The 22,467-nt window shown below is 48.9% G+C and overlaps 2 protein-coding genes across 2 annotated transcripts; one reads left to right on the top strand and one right to left on the bottom strand.

Moving 5' to 3' along the window:
• Positions 1-869: 869 nt before the first annotated feature.
• PtA15_11A681 (uncharacterized protein) lies at positions 870-6,470 on the top strand (the record flags this gene model as incomplete). Its single annotated transcript, XM_053161615.1, has 6 exons — positions 870-1,015; positions 1,088-1,557; positions 1,630-2,079; positions 2,569-4,770; positions 4,915-5,982; positions 6,055-6,470. 6 exons carry the CDS (start codon positions 870-872, stop codon positions 6,468-6,470), a joined length of 4,752 nt encoding a protein of 1,583 aa, XP_053025544.1.
• Positions 6,471-7,966: 1,496 nt separating this feature from the next.
• Positions 7,967-9,280, bottom strand: PtA15_11A680 (uncharacterized protein; the record flags this gene model as incomplete). The annotated part of the gene is made up of 4 exons (XM_053161614.1): positions 7,967-8,610; positions 8,689-8,778; positions 8,858-9,160; positions 9,238-9,280. 4 exons carry the CDS (start codon positions 9,278-9,280, stop codon positions 7,967-7,969), a joined length of 1,080 nt encoding a protein of 359 aa, XP_053025543.1.
• Between the last annotated feature and the right edge of the window lie 13,187 nt (positions 9,281-22,467).

Below are 22,467 nucleotides of genomic sequence, written 5' to 3'. Positions count from 1 at the left end.
CGTAACTGGCCTTTTTTTGTACAGCCGTTACTAGTAAAGTAACGTGTTATTGAGAAAATTAACATGTTATTAAGCAATTAAGGGTCAAATTGGCCCTTATCAAGCAGAGCAACACTTTATTGAGCAGTGAAAGGCCAAATCAGCCCTGAAATGGCCTTTTCTTGCTCAATATATTGATAAATACCTCCTGCTCTGCCCATAGATACTTGAGAAGAAAAACACCTGGCCGGTGCGATATCGATATCGCACCACATTTCCCCATTGCTGCCAGTCCGGTTATTGTAGAGGGACCAAAAATCACTACAATAAAGTTACGATATCAATAACCGTAAAGTAGCAACCCACTGTTGACCGCGTGAAGTTTAGTGGGGGGGAGGCTCATGAGAGGGAAAGCATGGTGACTCACATTGCAAAAGTTACCGTCACCATCAAAGCTTGACAGCTGGGGGTATGGCCAGGGTGACTCAAATCTGGGGGATGCGGGCGACGGAACGAGCAATCTGGTGAGATGTGGAACTCTGGGATCTAGGCGGCCTCCCAGATCGACGGGAAGTCCTCCAAATAAAAGCCTTGAACACCAACTTGCAAAATGCATGGCCAACTTTGAATCCCCCTGATAGCTATGCCATGATACGTCTATGCAAATGATGATGGTGTCTGAGTGGATCGATGATGGCCTGGTTCTGTCCGGGGTATCTTGAGTCTGTGTTGCTTGATTGTTCCCTCTCCAGCGAGTATTTTGCTGATGAACACTTGTGTTAGGAATATGAGTGGACTTTTCTTCAGCTGGTATCCTGCTATGTTCGGATGTGTTTAAATATGCCTGGCTTTGATGGGATGAAGTAGCTGCTGTTCCAATCCTGCAGAAGATGGCGAGTCAGTCGGAAGACGAAGAAGGCTCGCTGATACTCGGATCACTCCACTCGCGAAGCCAGCGCAGGAGACAACGAACCAACTACTTCGAAGCACTCATGACCACCAACAACAACGAGGAGGAGGAAGAAGACTGCAGTCCGTAAATATCCCCAAGAAAACATTCTTGTATTTTTAAAAACAAGAAAACTAACTAACACTTAAACTTCAACAGACCATCATCCTCACTCCCATCGGTCATCATCCCACGAAACACAACCGAACAAGCAACGAACCCAGCAGAACCCAGAACGAACCCAGCAGAACCAACAACGAACCCACCAGAACCAACCGACGGACTAGCAGAACCAGCGAACCCACCCGAACCGACAGCAGAACATGAACAGCCACCCCAGAGAGCATTCAGAGCCAGGAAGCCAAACCAACTCAAGCCATTCACAACAGAGACCAGGGCATACATCTCCAAACTAAACCACAACGGATGGCAGGACGCAGTAGTCAAGAACCCCAAACTAAACAACAGAACCGACCCACCCTCGCCAGCACTATCCATCAACCTCAGCCAAGCAGAAGAAGAAGAAGAACACGAATCAGAAGAACAGGAATCACTCCCCGAACTATCCCAAATCGCACAGTTCTGTCCGAGGAAATTCCACAACAGGCCGCCGCCCAGGAACAAGCCCAGTCAGTAGTACACTCAATACCACTCCAGACATATTATATTCAGCTGATCAGCGACTGCTTGCTGTCACGCAGAAGCCAATAACCAGCCACAGCATCGACCATCAGAATCTGCCAACCAACAAGCACCCTCAGATCGAACCACACACCCATCAACAACTCACACCTACCGAACACCGCAGAGAGCCCCTTCAACCACCCACACCCCCTCCCAGCAATCCATACCCAGTCCATCACTCCCATCCTCCCCATCCATCGTCTTCCAATCCAACCAAGCATCTCCCCTCCAGTCAACCAGCCGAAAACGTACCGCATCCCTTCAGGGCCAGGCCAACCCAAAGAAGCGCCACTCTCGTCCGCTTTCCCCCAAGTCGCGAGCCCCCAGGCAAAACAATCACTCAGCCGATCGCCATCTCAAGACCAAAAACCGAAAATCATCGGCTTCAGCAGACACGATCCAGCCACGAAATCATGGCAAGTCGAAAGCCAATCTACCCAAACATTCAGCACGGGCTACTCTTCTCAGTGATGGGAGCGAAGATCATGAAGAGGAGCAGGAGGACGGGGAAGAAGAGGAACCTAACGACCTACTCGAGATCCCGAAGCCACTGAAGGCAAAGGATTTGAAAGGCTTGAATCGGATGATGCCCCACGTCTTTGGGAAAAAGGCACAGGCAGATGTGCTACTAATCATACAAGAGAACAAGTCAAAAAAGGCAAATGATGCAGATTCCCGGGACCAGCAGTCTCGAGCTGAGCGACAGCCAAAAAAACCAGCCACACGGACTAGATCCTTACCCCCATCATCCCCACAAAATGAGTCCAGCCTGAGAGCAACAACCGACTCGCCACACCACCAACGTCGCCGTCGACAACAGCTGCAACAACAACAACAACAAGAATCCACTGGGGAGTCAAGGAGGCGGGTGGGGATCAGCAGATCATCCTCCGCCACCTCCCAGTTCCTCTACCCCTCTCGCCCACTCCAACGATCTGTCTCTCATGCCAGCTCAGTCTCTTCACGTGTCAGCCAGAACCCATCCTCAAAGGCTTCCCACGCCGTCTCTCCGCCACTGAGTACCATCTCCCTCAAGAGCGACCATGTGCTTTGGAAGACCTACGAATCCGCAAACGGGCGTTCGAGACTCAAGCTCGCCCCTCCAGGCTTGCGCGACGACGACAGGACGGAGATCGAGCTGCCGGAAGTTCCGATTTGGCAGTTCAAGGACTTCTCGCCCGACTTTGGGATCAGTCGAATACCTGCCCACCTGATGATCACCAGCCAGGTGGGCTATCTGAGCGACGGCCATATCCCAGATTTGATCAGCCTTCTCGATGGATCAAGCCAGTACGCGATCGTCGACCCGGCCGAGATCTTTGAGCAAAGCTTTTCAGGGTTTATGACCCTTGAAGAATGGCACGAACGTCTCCCTACGATGGCTGACCGAATCCACGACGAGCTTAGTGGATGGCTGGCCAATGACCCGCAGCGAACGATGGATGCATTGAATCAGACGGCCAGATGGTTCATGTTCATGGGCCGGTGGATCACCTCGGTCGGCTTTGACGACCGACTGTTCGACTCGCTGCTCGACTGGATCGACAGGCTGCTCGACCGGATCGATGACCTCGCCGTCGACGCTGTCAATCGGTCCGAGTATAGCAACCTACTATTGGTCACCAGTTGGGGCATCTTCGAGCTCGTCGTCCGGCTGGAGCTCCGTAGTCGACGACGGCCACTCCACGGCGCCCGGTCACTGCGGACCCTTCTCGAGCTTGGCCATCGTTCACTCTACCACCTCCTCAGACGTCTCCTGGAGTATGGACCCCCAGTGACGATGGGCAAGTTAAGGGCTTACGCCTCTGACGACGATCGGGAGGGCAATCTGTTCGACGTCTCCATAGAGGTCTGGGCCGCCTTGCTCAGCATCATCCTGGCGCCGATCGGCGATGGCTTGAGACCGGAATACCTGCTGATCGAGAGTTTCTGGACCATGATCATCGACGGGACCCGGGTTCACGCCCAGAGGATCGAAATAAGCCAGCTGGCATGTGGAGAGGCGGTCAGTTATCTGTCGATGATGCTTTGTGCGATCTCCCAGATCTTACCGAGTGGCCAGACGATTGAGGCGGGCCGGATGGAAGCGCATTGGCCGGTACTCGTCGCCGCTCTGGGCAAGATACCGGAGGGCATTTTGGCCGAGAGGCTCGAGGTCCGGCCAGGTGAACGGCGCGACCGATACATACGCACCCTCTTCGCGCGCATCTTGGTCTTCCACGAACGCTGGGACTGGGAGCTCTGCTTCGACGACGGGATGGTCGAGCGGCTGTACAAGATCCTGAACGCTGGTCGATTCGAGAGACTTTCGATCGAGCTCCCTAAGATGACCCAGCGGTTCGGTGCCGTCGACAGTTTCCCACATCTCTTAGAGGACATCGATCCGGACGAGCTGAAACAGATCCTCAGCTCTGAAGACCTCTCGTTCAGATTGAATACCAAGATGAGGGCAGACGACAGCTGTTTTGGGATCTTTCTTAAGATCCTCGTCCTCGGATTCAGGGCCCTTCCCCGGCCGATCGAAGCTTCCAAACAAAAGGAGATCGAGAAGATCATCTCCCGCTGCAACCCACTACGCCAGTTATCTTTCAAGCCCTCGCGAGAGCTGGGGCCGACGGATCCGACGATAAGCGAACAGAACCGGACGAGCTTGGTTAACCACTCCGCGCTCTTCCTGATCTACTCGATCCTGTTTCCTAATACGCTCAAACGTCAATGGTCGTTCCTCTGTAATCTTTACAGTTTCGCCTCAATCGACCATCCCGCCCGATCGACCCACTTGAAAATCTTGTGCCAATATGCCAAGTTCTTGAAACCTTCTTCTTCGCCATCATCATCATCCAGTATGGTCCAGGGGTTTGAGTACCTGAAGGTCATTGTCAAGAAGTTTTCGGAGAACTTGACGCTCTTGAAGCTCGAATACTCGAAACTGAAAGACAGAGAATCAGCGATTCAAGGACGTCTGACGACCACCTCTGGCGGTGCTTCTGCCGCGTCTTCTTCGAGGGATATCTTCAAGAAAGATTCGGCTGAACATGTCGCCCTTCGCCTTGAATTGAGAGAAATCACAGACTTGATCAGTTCGCGAATCCAACTCGTCACCCAAATCTTCGATTCCTTACTCCATCTTTTCTCTTTCTACTCGCACGATCTTTCTCGTCACGACCATCCCTGGACCTATCCTGCGCTGTTTTGGCTGAGCTCTTGTCTGTCTATCTTTCTCTCTCGGCTCTGCACTCCTCTCGTGATCATCATAGAGCTGATTAAACTTTCCTTTTTTTCTCCTTCCGAAGCATGGACAGTGGATCTAGAAGAGTCAAGTCTGATGAAGGAGAAGCAAGTGATCAAGGCATTCAACCAGTTAGCATATGCGCTACTAGATCGACGGAAGGTGAAGATGGCAGAAGTGATGGAGGACGAGAGACGGGTCCTGGCGATCGAGGCCCAGCTGAGGGAAGCTTGTCGGGTGGGAGCGGGGGATGGAGAGGAGCTTGCGTACGACGAGCTAGTGCTCCAAAAGAGCGAGCTGCAAGAGCAGATCGAGGCGGTCTATGGCCTCGACCGAGAGTTCGTCGAGCGGGCAGTCTCCGTCCTCCCGGGCCCGCTCACCAAATCTCTCCAGTCCTTGATCATCGACCACCACGATGAAGCAGCGGACGAGCACCAGCTCGGGTTCTTTTCTGTAGGGCTGCAGACGACGAGACTGTTGGGAAGGATCGACAGACTCCGAGCGGCCCTCGAGCCGGGCTTCAATTGGCTTGAGAACTTCAGAGCGGTCGAGCGCCGGCTGGCCGAGCCCGGCGGCTCCCCTCCCCAGACCAAGAGTAAGACGGTCTCGAATAGCGTTCCCAAGAACAGGGACGGATTGCGGATGATGACGCTGGCGATGACTGGCCTGATGAGCTATCTGATCGGCAACCTGAATGGCTACTACGAACCGGCCGCGCATCTCTCCCAGCCTCGCCAAGCCTCTCCATCGTCTTCTAATCCGATGTCCGATCTAGCTCAAGTCTATCGAGGGCAAGTGCGGCTGGAAGTGTTGAAGGTATGGATCGACAGCCTGACCTTTGTCGAATACTCCCTCCAGCTCCCGTTCTGCGCCTTCATCGTCCGTCTCGAACACCACCTCGCCGCCCTTCCTGCCCCGCATCCCGGCCACCAAGATGAGCTCTATGGCACATTCGTACCCCCCGTCGACGCGTGGCATCGCTGGCTCGGGCTCAATCGCGTCCTCGATCCGGCTGGCCGAGCCCCTATTGGCCCCGATCACGCCCTGGACGGAGAGCTCGATTTCTTGCTCGGCTTGGGCGCGAGTGAGCGGGCGGCAGTCGCGTCGGCGTTCGAATCCAAGCGGGTAGAGGTTTTTGAACGTACGCCCCTCTTTCCTCCTGCCACATCATTCGCCTGCTTTGTCACCTAACCAAACATGAAACACCCGCCAGTGATTTTCGGGGAGATGAAGAAACACCTGAGTCAGTCGATCGAAGGGTCCTCAGAAGCAGCAGCGCCAGGGAAGATGGGGCCGGAGAGACATGTGCGGCTGTACAAGGAGATCCTCGGCCGAGTCGCCGAGTCCGTCTCTACGCTCAACCGTCGCCTCGTCGTCCTCATCGGTGCCCCGCACGACCCCGCCTATCCCCTCCTCAAACCGCGCCTCGAAAAACTGCTTTCGTCCTGGAAGACCGCCGTCAAAGCCATCTTTCTCGACGGCCTCGGCCTCACCCATAACCCTGATCCTAGCAATGCCCCCTTTCGGGACCGGCCACAGGATCAGAGTGGCGTCCAGTTAAACCGGTTCTTTAATTTCGAGAGCTTTCCGAAACTCCGGATCTTGAAATCTTTCCTCGGCATCGCTTAACCTGCTTCTTTCTCATCTTCCAAACCCCTCTCTCCACCATGCGCCCCCCTCTTCTTCATCTACCTTCGTCTTCTTGTCTCCATCTTTCCCCGGACTTCGTTGCCCTCCTCTCCAATCTTCCTCTCTTAAACATCCTACATCATTGTATCTTGTGTGTGTGTATGTGTTTTTGGTTATGTAATCAGGGGGATATTTGGTTTATATGGCTGTTATGTGTTCTATTCCTATTGATGATGGTCGTGTATTACTCTTATATTTACCTTGGAAAGACGTCTCAGTTCGTACACAAACATAGGCCTCAAGCCAAGCACCAACACGGAGTTGATGATTGTAGGTGGATAGCCCGCAACTACATCAAGGGAGCAAGAAAACATTTGGGAACAAGTTGGAATCTGCTTTCAAAATGTTTTCTGGTTCAGTGTGTGCGGACGTCAAGACAAATGAGTCACCAATGCTGATTTCAGATATTATTTTGAAAATATCTCGGAAAGCAAGTCAAGTGCTGATTTCTGATTTATTTCCAAGTAGTCTATGAAATGCTCTCCTGGGATCTTTCCGCGCACATCTAACTTTGAAAGTACCTCGGAAACCACTTGAGCTTGAGCGGTTTCTAGAATACCTCCCAGGACCCACAAGAATTGCAAAATATGATGCAAAATACCTCAAATCCTCCTTTTTGCTGGGAAACATTTGATAAGCCGACTTTGTGGGTTACGGGCTATGCCAATGGTCTTGCTTGTTGTTCATGACGTTGTTGTTGCTTTTGTTCACCTTGGGGTTATTGAAGTAGTTGGTTCGATGTGTCCTACGCTGGGTTGTCTCTTTGATTGGCAGGGACAATAGTAGACAGACAGCTCAACATAAGCTCAGGGTCAGAACATCTCAATTGAAAGACATTGTGAGGCAGATTTTATGCATGCTTCGATTGACACCTGTTTTTTCCACTGAAGACCAAAAACCATCCTTCAGCATTGACAAATGCTTAGTCAGAATGCGAGACAAACCAAGGGCATGGTTAGACGGGGGAACGAATCAGAAATTAACGTTAAAACGCAATTTGTTCTAAACCATTGCTGGCTGACAGGACCCAGCTGGCGAACCCATCATGCCATTCTGGCCATCAAGGTTGGGGAGTAATGGACCACAGCATGTGCTAGGCAGGTTCAGGTGGAGCGTACTGGCTCACTATTGGGTCACGCATGCTCGGGATGTCAACACATTAAAAAAATAATTATAGGTTGCACAAACTTGATGGCAATTAATAACGTAGTTGATTGATCTGATAGTACAAGATCAGAAAAGTGGCTACAATTATTCATGGGTGCCAAGCAAGCGCGTGAATAGTGACAGGGGTTTGTGAACGTGTCAGACAAATTAAAAGGGAAAAAATGCTACCGGTAGCTGGGTGCGAATTCTGTGGGATGAGATGACAGAAAGTAATTAGCAAACTGGGCAAGAGATGAAATGGAGGGGTCAATGTACGTACCCAGGGGGGCTTAAAGAAGGTTAGTGAGGCTGCTCATGCCTGGGAGACCGCCAGAGGTAAGGCCGCCGACACCGGGGATGGAGGCCAAGCTAGACATGCCGGGAATGCTCGAGGACGCCATCTTGGGAAGGGAGGTCAAGCTGCTGATGCCGGGGATTGAGGGCAGGCTATCCATGCTAGGGAGCGAGGGCAAGCTGCTCATACTGGGGATTGAGGGCAAGCTGGACATGCCAGGGATTGAGGGCAGGCTGCTCATGCCGGGGATCGATGGCAAGCTTGACATTCCGGGGATCGATGGCAAGCTTCCCATACCGGGGAGCGACGGCATCGAGGGCAGGCTGCTCAAACCGGGGATGGCAGAAAGGCTGCTGGCTCCAGGAAGAGAGCCGATCAATGGAAGAGATCCGAGGCCGGCGTCACGTTTGAGCAAGTGGGGAATCAATAAGCCGGAGGTGGACAAGGGTGAGGCTTGGTGGGCGCCGTTCAATGAGCCAAGCTTGGAGGTAAGGCCTTGAGTGACAGGAAGAATGGAGCCGACGCTGCCGAGCACCGGGAGGGTTTGGACACCGTTGGTGAGCGAGCCCACGGTACCCAAGAGGTCGAGGCCTCCTAATTCACGGCGCTCAAGGGAGCGGGTGACCTCGTCTAAGGTGCCTTTGTCATCCAACAAAACATCCCTACCAGTCAGCTTTGTATGTTGTAAGAGGAAGCGGAAGGCCTCAGCCAGCGTACCCTCAAGGTCAATTAGTCCACCCTCGCCAATCAATTTAGTGTCCGAGAGGACCCGGCGCTCAAGGGAGCGAGTGACCTCGTCTAAGGTGCCTAAACAAAACATCCTCGCCAGTCAGCTTGGTGTCTCGGAGAAGTCGGCGCTGAAAATAGCTGATCTCAAGGAGGGTACCTTCAAGATCGATTAATCCACCCTCGCCAATCAGTTTAGTGTCCGAGAGGACTCGGCGCTGAAGAGAGCGGGTGAGGTCACCCAAGACACCGTCGTCGTGAATTAAGCCCTTCTCACCAGCCAACTTGGTGCTGGAAAGCAGGTCGCCGGAGCTCTGGTCTTGGAGAACATTGTGGGTAAGATCTCCAATAAGGGGGACAGGCTCCAAAGTGTTGGCGACACTGCTGACAAGGCGGCCTTCGTTGCCGAGGACAGGAAGCTTAGGAAGACCTCCGATCGGGACGGCACTGGTTTGCTCAGCTACTATTTACCGGTAAGAAAAAATTCACTCGTTAGTGTCATACGCTTCGCAGCAGAAAACTTGAATGAGATCGACTCACCAAGCATGATAGCAACAGACACGAAAAAGCAGGTGACACGCATCTTGGGGTTGATAGCTGCTGGTGACTGTGAAGAAATTCGAAAGTAAACGCTGGTTGATTGATTAAAAAGAATGGATTGATATCGATGCCCAAAGGAATGGATTTGTCGACTCTCGAAAGGTTGAAGTGGATAAGGTGGATAGTGGGATGAAGAATGGGTCTGAATGCCCCAGACTCGTCACTTTAATACATCCAGGTTCCGATGGCACCTCCGCTGGAGGAGTGGAGACTGTCAGCTGGCCAAATCCCTGCACCAGGATCGCTAGAGCTTAGCGTGCAATTTACAAGCGAGTGCGTGAACCCGACGGGTCTGGCCTTTCATTGGACGGTCTGTCCCAGCGGAGTTACTTTAGTCATTCATCGGTCCTAAGCTTGTGCCCGCAACAGAGAATCATTCCAGGCTATTTTGAGTGCACCCATAGTGGCTGGCTGAAACCTCCCATCAAAAATGCCACAAGTCCCCCTCCCCCCAATGATAATCCATGGTAGAGCTTTTCCTCCTCAGCTATGGCGAACGGTGAAACCGCTGATACTCGAGCACAATCAGCCTTGCCGTTAGCGCAGCGCTCTGGCCGCTGCGCCAACGCTATATCCAACGATCTACCGCTGATTCTTGCTGATGACCAGTGTTGGCGGAGCGCCGAATGGAGCGCTAACACTGACGATTAGCGCATCGCAGCGATCCTCGCCTAATGGGCACGAAATTGCTTGCCGAAGCCCTTGGCGAGCAGGCATGGAATCTTCCCGGCGCCGAGTAGGTACAAAAGTGTATTTAATGTATTGTGATTCCAGGAATGCTTGGACGGATTTTCAAGCTGTGCACTTGAAATCATGGGATCCTGAAATTTGAGTTCAGGATTTTATCACTTTTTTCTCCCAATTAGGGCAGGGTGGCTTGTAAGCTGTGCAGAAGATAAAAATTTAACTGTTGCTGTACACTTCAAACCCATAACTATAGCCCGATGAAACTTTTGAGTTGTCCAAGACTAAGCGGAAACACAATATGTAGACGTGTACCCGCTTGGTTGGCCAGGAACCCAATTAGGAAGTCCGATAGCCGACGTAAATATTCAGCGAAGGTGGATTCTCAGAATCGAATTACACCCGGAAAGACCGCTCAAAGCATCTCCACCGCGGGTGCTAAACCGGGTTGCTAAACCAGATATAGCACCGCTTGAGCAACGCCACCGCGGGTGCCAAACACACATCAAATCTGCCAACTCGCCTCTCGGGAGCTATCCTGTTCGCAAATTTGGAAACAGGATAGCACCCCAACCTCGCGCCACCCTTGCGAGTATCACGCATCTCTCATGTGATACTCTCACCTTCTCCCCCGACAGCAACACAAAACCACACATTTCACAACCGCAAGCTGCCAATCATGGCAACTCGCGGTGCAGAGCTGCCTCGCTGCAGGTTGCTAAAACTGCGCCCCAGTCGCCGAACTCAAAGATTTGGCAACACAGTTTAGCACCCGCGGTGGAGATGCTCTCAAATGGCTGCTGACTGCTGGAAATAGCGGTCAGCCCGCCTATTCTGCTGCGCATCTGGCAGTGCTTACTGCTGCCGCAGTGGGAGCGACACGGCTGTGGGGGTGCAGCGCATCCACTACCATTGACTTGTTTTCCAATCAGCCTTTCATAAATGTCCTCAGCTTGACTTCATAGACCTTCCCTCTGCCTCACCTCATCACCACGCCTGAAAATTACAGTGAAGAAATTTGAATAGCAGATACCCCTGTATATACCCATCCCAACACAACCAATGTTTTTTCCTCTAAGCTCTATCCAATGCTGGGCGGGGAATCCAGCCACATTCTTACTCCTAGCACTTGAACTAGCTTCATACCAACTCAAGCCAAATCTTGTTGAGCTGATGTTTCAAACTCTGAGGCATCAGCACCAAAACCAAGCAAAAACTGTGTTCAGAGTTGGTCAAAGATACCACCAATGGACCAAACTTGAGCAATAAACATATTGGAGGAGTTAATTTTATCAATATGCCTCTGAAAAATCACAAGTTCAAAAAATGCCAAAAATTCACCACCCAAAAATCTGCAAAAAAAGCAGCATCATTTTGTGCACAGAACCTCCTCTCACCTAACCTGTCTCTTTTTTATTGCTTGTTTTCCCTTCTTTTCCCCTCCACCCTTTCTCATTGGTTTATCCCTCTTGTTGTCCTTAGATCAGTGGTTCACAATGACTGTTATCAGTGGTTTATAGCTGCTAATATGGTCAGTTGTCCAATTTTCTGGACTCAGATCAGCAGTTTTTGACTGCCGGGCTGCTACTGTTTCAAATTACAGCAGCTTACTGATGATTATCCACTGATTTGGTGTGGTAAATTTCAACAGTTACTTTCAGTGAGATCAACCAGCGTCAGCACAGTACAACAACAGCTTATTTTCAGCTCAGTGCAGCATTCCCAACAACTGCTTTGCTAACCAATTTTTTAACTGCTTTGCTAACTGTTGAGATTTCAACTAGAAAGCCCAAAAGGGGGATGGAGAATTGAGAAAAAGATGAATGACAGTGCAATCAGATTTTAAGAATGGATCAACTCAATTGCGGGAAAAGATGGAGGAGAACCAATGGATATTGATTTCTTGCACTGGGCCAACTATAAGTAATCACTGCAAAAAAAACTTGGTTAACTGCTTGCAGTTGACATGCAGGATACTCAAGCCAAGCTGCCATTGTAACTCCAGTGACACCTGAATGCACAAGTGTATTTGTTGGTACAGTCACTATGCAGGGTGCATGGTGACCAGTGGTGGAAAATTCTGATCAGTTATCAAGGTCTACAAGATCAGACCATAGCACTTTGAATTAAATTGATTCGAGTATTTGTATTTGTATTCAATTCGATTCGAATAATGGTGGGGTAGATTTTATGTTGAATATTTGCATGAAATCAAATAGTCTCTCAGATTTCCATACAGGGCTATTTGGGCCCCGGAGGAGCTTGGATAGGCCCGCTATGGGTCCGGGGGCCCCAATACAGCAACGGAATATATAGTATATACTATATACATACATAACCCAGAGCTGGGGCTGCTGATATCACATATCCTGGGAATCAGACCGCTGCCACCACATCTGCCAGTTGCCACCAACTACATAAGACCATCAAATGTTGGACCTTGGCCAACATTGGTTCCTGCCCACCAGGTGCTTCTGAAGCGTAAGAATAGAATTTTTTCTGATCCCTGCAGATCCTGATCAATGACTGATAATTATTTGACAAATTACACTAGCAGCTGCAGAATCATGGCGAATGAAAACAATCCTGCCCCAAAAAATCCGCAATCAAGACGTAAATCCATCGGAGTTAGCCAATCAGAGACAGCCAGTTCTTTTTTCAGTCCACCCAATTCAAAAGGAAAACTTACCTGCTTGATCGAGAACTGTGGTGATGCGCTAGTGGCAAACAAGAAAACTAGGGCAAATTTTGTGAACCATATAGCTCGTAAGCACCCTGGCAAATGGAAACTCGCACTGGAGGCATCTGAAATTGCCAAAGACGGCATTGAACCTCCCCCCAGTTCTGGTAGCCCGGCCCCTTTTCAGCCAACACCAACATCTAAAGCCAAAGGACCCCTCAAAAAGATCATGCTCAAGACTCGGCAGTCCAACTTTGAATCTAATCTCGTTGACTGGATCATTGAAGACCAGCTACCTTACACAAAAATCAAAACCCCCAAATTCATCAAGATGATCCAAGGAATTGATCCAGGCATCACCATCTTCAGCAAACATACAGTTGCTCGGCGAATCAAGGCGCTGTACGCAGATAGTAAGCCTGTAGTGTTTAGCTTCTTGAAAAGCAAATCTGGGCGCTTCTCTTTCACAACTGATATCTGGTCCTCAGCTGGCGGAACCCCTTACATCTCCCTTACTTGTCATTTTATCTCGAAAGATTGGAAGGCTATTTCAGCCACGATTGGCTTCAAACCCTTCCGAGAAAGTCACACTGGCACCAACATCCACAACAAACTCCTCCAGATCCTTGAGGAGTTTTTTTGCCAGCACAAACTTGATGCGGATGACTTGACTTCAAAAAAAAGAAAACTGATTGAAGTTGATGATACTTCAGACAAAAACTCTTGTGCTTCTGAATCCAATACAGATGAAGATGAAAATAGCCAACCTGAGGAGAACGAAGCTCTATCCGCTGGCAAAGTAGATCTCTCTTATCTCAGAAAGCAAATCATATCAATCACTTTGGACAATGCTTCAAACAACAATAAATTTATCCAGACTGCCCTTGACACCAAACTGCTGATCACTCCTGAAGCTCACATCAGATGCTTTGCCCACATCCTCAACCTTGCGGCAAATGAAGTTCTCCGCGTTGTTGAGCCTTCATTAACTAAACTTCAAGCAGTTGTTTTACATATCCGACAGTCCAATCAAGTGTATAGCTTGTTTCAGGTGCTCTGCAAGGAAAACAATGTAAAAGAATCAAGGCCAATCATCAACAACGCCACACGCTGGAATTCAACATTTAACATGCTCAATCTTGCTCTTATTCAAAGACCGGCAATTGACGACTTTCTTGCCTCTTGCAAGAAAACTAACTGATCTAGTCAAAAGAAGAAAAAAACAAAATCTAATTCAAAGAAGAAGGGTAAAACTAGCTCTGGCAAATCTCAAATCATTAATGTGGTGCGTGATGTTCATGATAAGAAAACTCGAGAAATTCCTTCAGATTTTCAATTTATTTGGTGTCACCCAGTCTCTGTTTGCTTTCTAATATAATATATTTCTTCTATGTAACAGGAAGTCATCCAGGATGACGATCGGAACCTTTTTGAGTGGATTCATTCATTCTTGGAGAAGTTCCAACAGGCATTGATTGACATCCAGGGCAAATTCTATGCAACTCTGACAATTGTGATCCCGTGGTACAAGGCATTGATTGACCACTGCAACAAAACAATAAAGAAGTTCACAAAATCCCACCGCACATCAAGATTGGTCATGATTGAAGCAGCTAAGACCGCTAATGTCAAGCTTCAAGGCTACTATTCAGTCCACTCCCAACACTCAATACTCGCCGTTGTTTTGGATCCACGTTTCAAGCTCACTCTATTCAAATAACCACTTGATTCTGACAGCAACAATATGAATACAAATGGCAACACTCAGATTGAGTCCAAAGACCAAGCGGCATTCAATGATTACTCAGCAAAGTTTTCCGTCAAGAAGAAATCAAAAAATGATCAATTGCTTTCTGAATTGGTTTCCCCAAAGAAAAACGACAAGCTTCAGTTCCACCCGTTACAAAAACACAAGAAGATATCAAAGAAGGCTCCAACCGATGAAATTTCAATCTATCTGTAGATGCCTGAACCACCTTTTGAGAATGACATCATCAAGTGGTGGAAAGATAATCAGTTTGTGCCTCCAACGCTCTCAATGATAGCCAAGGACTTCCTTGCAATTCTGGCCAGTTCAGCAGCGAGTGAGCGGGTTTTCTCTCAGTCAGGTAATCTAGTTGCTGTAAAAAGGCTTTCTCTCTCTGGCGACTCGCTTGAATCTAACATGTGTATGCGATCTTGACTACAAGGCGATTTAGTTGATAAGGCATATAAGTCCATTCAATGTGACAAATAGTTATCATTTTTTTCTTCTCAATTGTCTTTGAACTTTTCCTCTCCAAAATCTACATATAATAGTAAATACACTCCAAGTTGAATAAATATAGGTCTTAAATGAAATGCATGACTGTCTGAATTGAATTCTGGATTCTCAGAAACTCATAAAAAAGCTACAAGTGTCCTTTTTGTGTTTTTGGCAATTTTTGGGAGTTTTGAGGTTGAATATCTGCAAATACTCAAATATTTGACAAATCCGTATTTGACGGGCCCAAAAAACGCGTCAAATACCACCGTGCTATGGTCTGTACAAGATAGTAAGATTGTTGTAACCTAAGTAGTTAGGTTACAATTAGTGATACTCGCCTATCCAAAGACCATACTATGTCTTCGGGGAATAAGCTGAAGAGCTTATTCCTCACAATTCATGGAATCTACTTGCTTTTGTCACATCAGGTTATGAGCCTGTGTATCTCGCCATACCAAATCAATCTTTGCTCTCCAGCAGGGTAGCTTTGAGTCAAGCGTAATCAACCCGCTTTCTTTTCACTCTACGAATTTCAAACTTTGATTATCTTGGGTATCCCAGCGTAGGGAGTAATCGACCCGCCTTATTCAAAATTTATCTTCAAATTCTCTTCGTTGGATCTTCAGGGTCGAGCAAAAGTTTTGTGTCTGCTTGTTTGAGATCCTGAGTTCTTCCCCGCCCACCCCATTAAACTCCCTGACTAGGAGAATCAAGCACGTTGTGATAAGGCTAAACAGTACGCCAAAACTGTGAAACTGCTCCCTGGCACGGTGCAGGGCCTAGACGCAACCTTGACAATCCGAAATCTACTCTTCTTTTTTCTTTCCGGAGAACTCAGGAGCTCAAGCAGGTAGTCACAGACTTCCTTTTCTGACTCAGTTGATCCTTCTCTTTTTTTTCTCTTTTTTCCCTTTTATGTCCAATCCCGGTCCGACGGAACCACCTTCTGGATCTCAACGTCGAACTTCCTCCTCCTCAGCCTGGTCTGGTCAATCGATCGCGGAACTCAGCGGCCAATAGTTAATTGACGCAGTAGCGGCTTCAATTCAAGATACACCACAACGCCTCAATCAAATCTTCGGACAGAACCTGGATCCCAATTCCTGCCCCTCTGCAGCACCAACACAGTCTCCAGGCAATACCACAGCTATCAACCAGCGGATACCTGGAGCATGGCAACAGGCAAGACCAGCGACTCCCGGTAACCGGTACTACCCTCAACTCCCACCACTCCCGCCGACATCAACAGCAGACCCAGCGACAGCGCTGACCGAGCGGCACTACGTTCCCCTCCCGAGATCAACTTTCCGGCAACCAATCTTTCCCCCTTCCGCGCCCCCTCACCCACCACCTCCTCCTCCTCCTCCGTCTTTCGCCTCGCCGGTACCTTCCGACAAACATTTCTCCTCTAACCTTGAAGTCCCCCAATCATCCACCGCCACCATCTTTTGTTATGGACCGACCGCCCCACCTCTCAGCGGCACAACGTGCGGCCGACCTGGCCAAAGCTAAGGCCCAACTCGAGGAATCAAAAATTGTCGGTCAAGCAGTCCACGCTGCGACGTCCAACATTCCTACCGACATTATCCTAGCGGCCGATGGGTCGAATTTTGAAATCTGGTCCCAAGAGCTGGGCGAGAAGGCCGGCATTCATCTTAGCGACAAGGAATTTTTTAACAAGAAGAAGTCCAATTTGGTTCTTGAAAAAATTGGTCGGGCCATTTTCCTTGCAATGATTCACGAGTCGCTCAAGTCGGACGTCCACGGCACCACTTCATGCAACAATATGTATGAGCTCATGTTCAAGAAGTTCAAATCAGTCAGTCGGGCGGCCCAACTCGACATTTTCTACCGTTTCATTGAATTCAAGAACTCAGCAAATCCGACGGCAGCCCGGGTGGCATCAAAACTTAAAGATCTCGCAACCGAGTGGCGCAACTTGAAAATCAAACTCACATCCGACATTTTTATGGGTTTCGTTCTCCAAAGCAGTATCGGTCGGGACACTCAGCTTGGCCAAGATTTTGACAGGAGGATCGAAATCGAGTTGCAACAATCACAAGACTGTACCACGCCAGGTTCAACTGCTATTGGTGTGCAAGCTCCAAGATGACCACACTCGGCCACCAGTCAAGGCGTCGCCGTCAATGGGACATTCTCCGGCCATACATCAACTAATTGCGGATCTTCCACCGTTTGATCAGTCGGCGTATTTAGCGGATGTACCGGAAGCGGAGTGGCCGGAAGCTCTCAAGTTTCATCAGGTGACAGCAAATCGCTGCTGGAGCTGTGGCGATGCGTCACACTATCTTCGTGACTGTCCGAGCCAATCTAGGTCAACTCCGGTCAATCGCCGACAACGTGGTCCCGGTGCTTTCTCTTATTGTCCAGCTCAGATGCCTCGACAGCAAACTCAACAAGCACCTTTTCTGCCAATGATAGGCGCAGTCTACCCGCCTCCAAACTTGCCATACGGATCCCAACAGTTCCAATCCCCTCCCGGTTTTTTCCCTCGACAGCAGTTCCCTCCAGCCCAGTACTTTCAACAGTACTCGATGCCCTACCCCCCTGCTCATCAACAATACCAACACCCGGCCCATCAACAACAAACCCTCCGACCGGCTGACAGTTACAGACCGACTTCAACCCAAACTCACCGCTTGAACGCCAGTCAAATGCGACCTCGTTCCGATCATCAAAAAGGGGGTGGGGCATCTGCAAAGGAAGCCAAAGTCCCGGATCTTCCTGATGGATTGGCTGAAGTCGATTTTGGAGCCATGAGGGCTGAGTTGGACGTGAGTACCCCTGCCATCCTTGATTCAGGTGCTACCCATCACCTCACCGGAGCAATTCAACTCCTCCACAACTTCTGAGTGCTCAAATCTCCTATTGCTTTAAACGTAGCAACTTCAGGAGCTGGAGCCTATATATCAGGCGCAGGCGAGCTACGCTTCCGAGGGCCCGGGGACACAACCATACTAATATCTGGAGTGTTGTTCTGTGAGCAGGCCTGTTCTACCCTTATCTCTCTTGCAGCCCTCCGGAAGGCTAACTGGTCGTTTAGTTACAACACGCCAGGCGATTCCTTTGATGTTTTCAATGCGAAAAATGACTTGGTGTTCCAATGCCCGTTCAAGCGCATAAAGAACCGGTGGTGCATTCCATGGCCCATCATCAAGCGGCCCGATCCTGGCGTTTTCTATTCCTCTTCTTCTCAATCTCTTTCTCCCTCTTAAAGAACAAAAAGGCGCAGAGAGTCTTTTGAAAGACCAGCGAGTGAGTGAAGCACACGAGCAACCTGATGAGACACCAACAAGCAAACCTGATTGTGCGGAGAGGAGTTGAGACAGAGTGAGAAACTGAATGAAGAAAAAGAAAATAGGATCCGATACAAGGTGACTATTTAACTACTTCATTTAGGTTTCATAACTAGGTTTCAACTCTATTTATCACTACACAACCGGTTGAAGAGTATGCTACTAATGAGATATTTCAATACCTCTATGTCTTCTGTTGTCCGTTCTCATCCAGACTTGACCCTCCCTCAATCCTCTTCCCTCGCGCGTCTTACGCCAAAACACCCGTCCAAAAATGTTTCTCTTTCTTCTCTGTCTAATAAGTGCAACAAAAACGACGCTATTTGCCCCAGCCCAGACATTTTTGGTGTGACCGGTGTGCCCAAGACACCATCACCCAATGACCCTTTCATCATGCCGTTCGAGAGGGTATATCCTTCCTCCTGGAGACCGGAATCTCTGACCGAGTCCAAAAAAGTTCTTCTTTTTTGGCACCGCATTTTCGGGCACGTGAGCCTCCGCAAGATACGGTCACTGATCAAGCAGAAGCTTGGTTTTGGCTTGCCATCCAACCTACCACCTGGCAAGATCCATTGCCCTATATGCGCGATCACGAAGAGCACGAGTTTGGATCCTGTCACTAGCACAATGCGGAGCCCGACTCGACTAGAGATCCTGCGTACCAATTTGATGGAGCCTTTCCCAGTGGAATTGGTTGATGGGGCCAAATATCTTCTCACGCTCAGAGATGTAGTAACAGGCTACTCATACGTGCGAAGCCTGAAGGCAAAATCAGAAGCCAACGACGTTCTGATCAAAATCATACGCAAGCTGGAGAAACAGACGGGAGACTCCGTAAAAATCCTTCGCAGCGATAACGGCGGGGAATTTGCGAACAAAGCTTTTAATACTTTTCTGAAGGAAAAGGGCATCATAGCTGAACGCTCCCTTCCCTATCACCATTATCAAAATGGTGTGGTGGAACGCTTCAACCGGACAGTGGCCGACATGGGTAGGACTGTTTTGAGCAACAGTCAGTTACCGCGCACCTTCTGGAACTATGCGTTCCTTTGGGCCAATCACGTGCTTAACCGGGTACCCAATAAAGCCAGTAAAGGAAAGACGCCGTATGAAGCGATGTTCAATCGCCCCCCCAGTTTTACTACTTTCTGGATTTTTGGATCCAAAGCCTTTATCCATGTTCCACCAGAGAAGCGGGACAAACTGGCAGACCGAGCTTACGAAGCATACATAGTAGCTCATCTTGAAGCAAGCAAAGGCTGGCTTTTCTACATGCCTGCGGAGAACAAATTTGTCTCATCGGCCATGGTCCGTTTTGTCAACAGTGTTCTAAAACTCACACTTCCCTCGACATCAGTAGTGCCGGAGAGGATCATCTCGCCGTCCGGGAAGATGTTGCTGGATTTCATCGCTTGGCAGATCACGCTTGGAAATTTTGTGAATGAGATCGAATTTGAGAATCAAGAACTGCTCGTTGACGCAGTGCTACAAGCATGTTCCTTTTATGGTATTGACATCCCGAGGACTTACAAGCAAGCCATGAAATCAGGCAATAAGGCTGAATGGGTCAACGCCATTGCGGAAGAGCTATCCAACCTTGACCAGATGGATGTTTGGGTCTCTAAGCCAATGCCGGTTGGGACGAAGCCGCTAGATGGCCGCTGGGTTTTTGCGAAGAAAACAGGTGCTGACGGCAACTCGTGCCGTTTCAAGGCCCGCTATGTGGCCAAGGGCTTCAAACAGGTGGCAGGGAAAGACTTCAATGCCACATTTGCCCCCACAGCTACTTTTGTCTCACTACGTCTGTTACTCACTATTGCGGCACGTTTTGATTGGCCAGTACATAGTTTTGACTTTGTAGCGGCTTATCTGAACTCGCCGATAGATGAAGAGATTTGGGTAAAACCTCCTGATGGTGTCAAAGTTCCCGCTGGACAAGGTTTCCTTCTTAAGAAGGCCCTATACGGCACACGGCAGGCGGCACGGTGCTGGTGGCTACGCCTGCGTGCAATTCTAGATAAACTAGGCTACTCTCCGTCACAATATGACAATAGTCTGTATATCTTACGCCATGAGAAGGAGTCCGGAGTAATATGGATTCATGTAGACGACGGGGTTGTGACCGCATCCAACGAAGCCCTGATCAAAAAACTCAAGGTAGATCTCAAAGACGTGCTTAAGATCAAATGGAGTCCTCAACTAGACTCTATCGTAGGTCTGAAAATTGATAGGACGGCCAATGGTTTCGCTCTCACTCAACCCAAGCTCATCAACACTATCCTGGAAGAAGAATGGGACGGTGTTCAGACCGCAAAGACTCCATTGCCGCCAAATTTCAATGCGCCCACCGAAGATGGTGATCCTTCCTTGTTGTCCAAATTTCTTCATGTGATTGGGATGTTTAGTTACTTAGCAGTCGGCACGAGACTGGACGTGGCTTTCGCGGTCAACTACCTGGCGCGTTTCTCAGCCAAACCCAGTGTTGCGCATTGGAAGGGACTCCGGCACCTTGTCAATTACCTTGCCAGGTCCACTGAACAGAAGCTGTGTCTTTTTCCTAACAGAGAACCAAAAGCGCTGAAAACTTTCTGTGATGCGTCTTGGGGAGGGGAATTCTCTCGCTCCTCTTACGGTGTCCTGGTCAAATTCATCGGTTGTCCAATACTTTGGGTGGCACGGCGACAAGCTTCGGTGGCGGCATCAACTTGTCATGCAGAATACATGGCATTGGGCGCCGCCACGAGACATATGCTATGGGTAAGACATCTGCTGAAAGACATTCTAAAGACTGATTTTGTCGGCCACATCCACTGCGACAATCAATCTGCGGTAAAAGTGGGTACAGATGACGCGGCAAATAAGCGCACACGCCACACTGATAGGGATTTTTACATTACTAATAAAGCGCTGTTCCGGAAACCGACCACTCTAACTTGGATCCCCACTAGTGAGCAAAAAACGGATGTCTTCACCAAGAGTCTTCCGCCGGAGCTTTTCAGACGGATGAGAAGTTATCTCCTTAAATAGTTTTGTTTTCTCTCTCTTCTTCTCTCTTTTTTTCTCTTTGTCTTTCCTTCTCCTTGTCCCTTCAATATTTTTTTTCTTTTTTTTCTCTCTTTATCTTTCTCTTCTAAGCTTTTTCTTGTAAATAGGGTCTTGCGGCTAGGCGAGGGGGTGGCTGTTGTAACCTAAGTAGTTAGGTTACAATTAGTGATACTCGCCTATCCGAAGACCATACTATGTCTTTGGGGAATAAGCTGGAGAGCTTATTCCTCACGATTCATGGAATCTACTTGCTTTTGTCACATCAAAGATGCCATACATGACCATGAATAGAAGACAGAACATAAAGAAAAGTGGATGATATTTTTGATCTGATGACTAGTTTATTGAGGAGTTTTAAATAGGTGGAGATGATGAGTTGAGAAAAGGAAGGGATTTTTAAGGATGAGTGGAAAGACAGAATTCCAACACTAACCACTTTGCTAAAATTGCCAGTGGATGATTTCCCATCAAGTCTGGGAGCATCCCAGATCTCAATGTACACAAATGTCAATTTTCAGTAAAGATGTTTTTTTCCTAAACCTGTAGTTCACTGCCTTGATGTGCACTGTTTGTGGTTTTGGTAGGTGTCTTAATTTAAGATTTAGAGGATCTCACCATGAAAAAATTGATGTGAATAGGTGTCAGGTGACATTCAGTAAAATATGCTGAAATTCCAGTGGTACTCCAGCATTACTCCCCTTGAATAACAATGACCCCTTTGTCATCATCAGAGGGCTCTACCACTTTTCCATCATTGTATGTTTGGAGTTAAGGTTGGAGTTAGCTTCACGTCACCTCCCACCTAGTCCCCTCAGGTTTCTCATGGTGTCTGCAGCTCTCTGTATGCCAACAGGATTCAGTGGATGACTTCCCTTCACATCCGAGACCTTCGCAGTTGTGGACACAGAACCAAATAGTCTAGATTTTTGGCGGGAAGATCTAGCTTTTGGGGCTCCAGATCACTTCTGGGAGGCCCTCAGATCTCGACGGGAACTTGAAAAGTCACAATGGATCAGTTATGGTCTGTAGCTGGCGGGTCCCCGGAGCAAGAGCTGTTGAGTTCGGGAGGCTGTCACCCCCTCGGGGTTTGCCCTGGACAAACACGTCAACTTGATTTCAATTGCGACCGAATGGCCATCGTTAATTTATCATAGACCCAGGGCGACGTCGACGACGGGAGAATATACTGCACAGGTTCG

The sequence above is a fragment of the Puccinia triticina genome, chromosome 11A, assembly GCF_026914185.1.
Source record: "Puccinia triticina chromosome 11A, complete sequence".
Lineage (NCBI taxonomy): Eukaryota > Fungi > Basidiomycota > Pucciniomycetes > Pucciniales > Pucciniaceae > Puccinia > Puccinia triticina.
The sequence above is the reverse complement of the archived record's forward strand: the minus strand, read 5'-3'. Positions and strand labels throughout refer to the sequence as shown.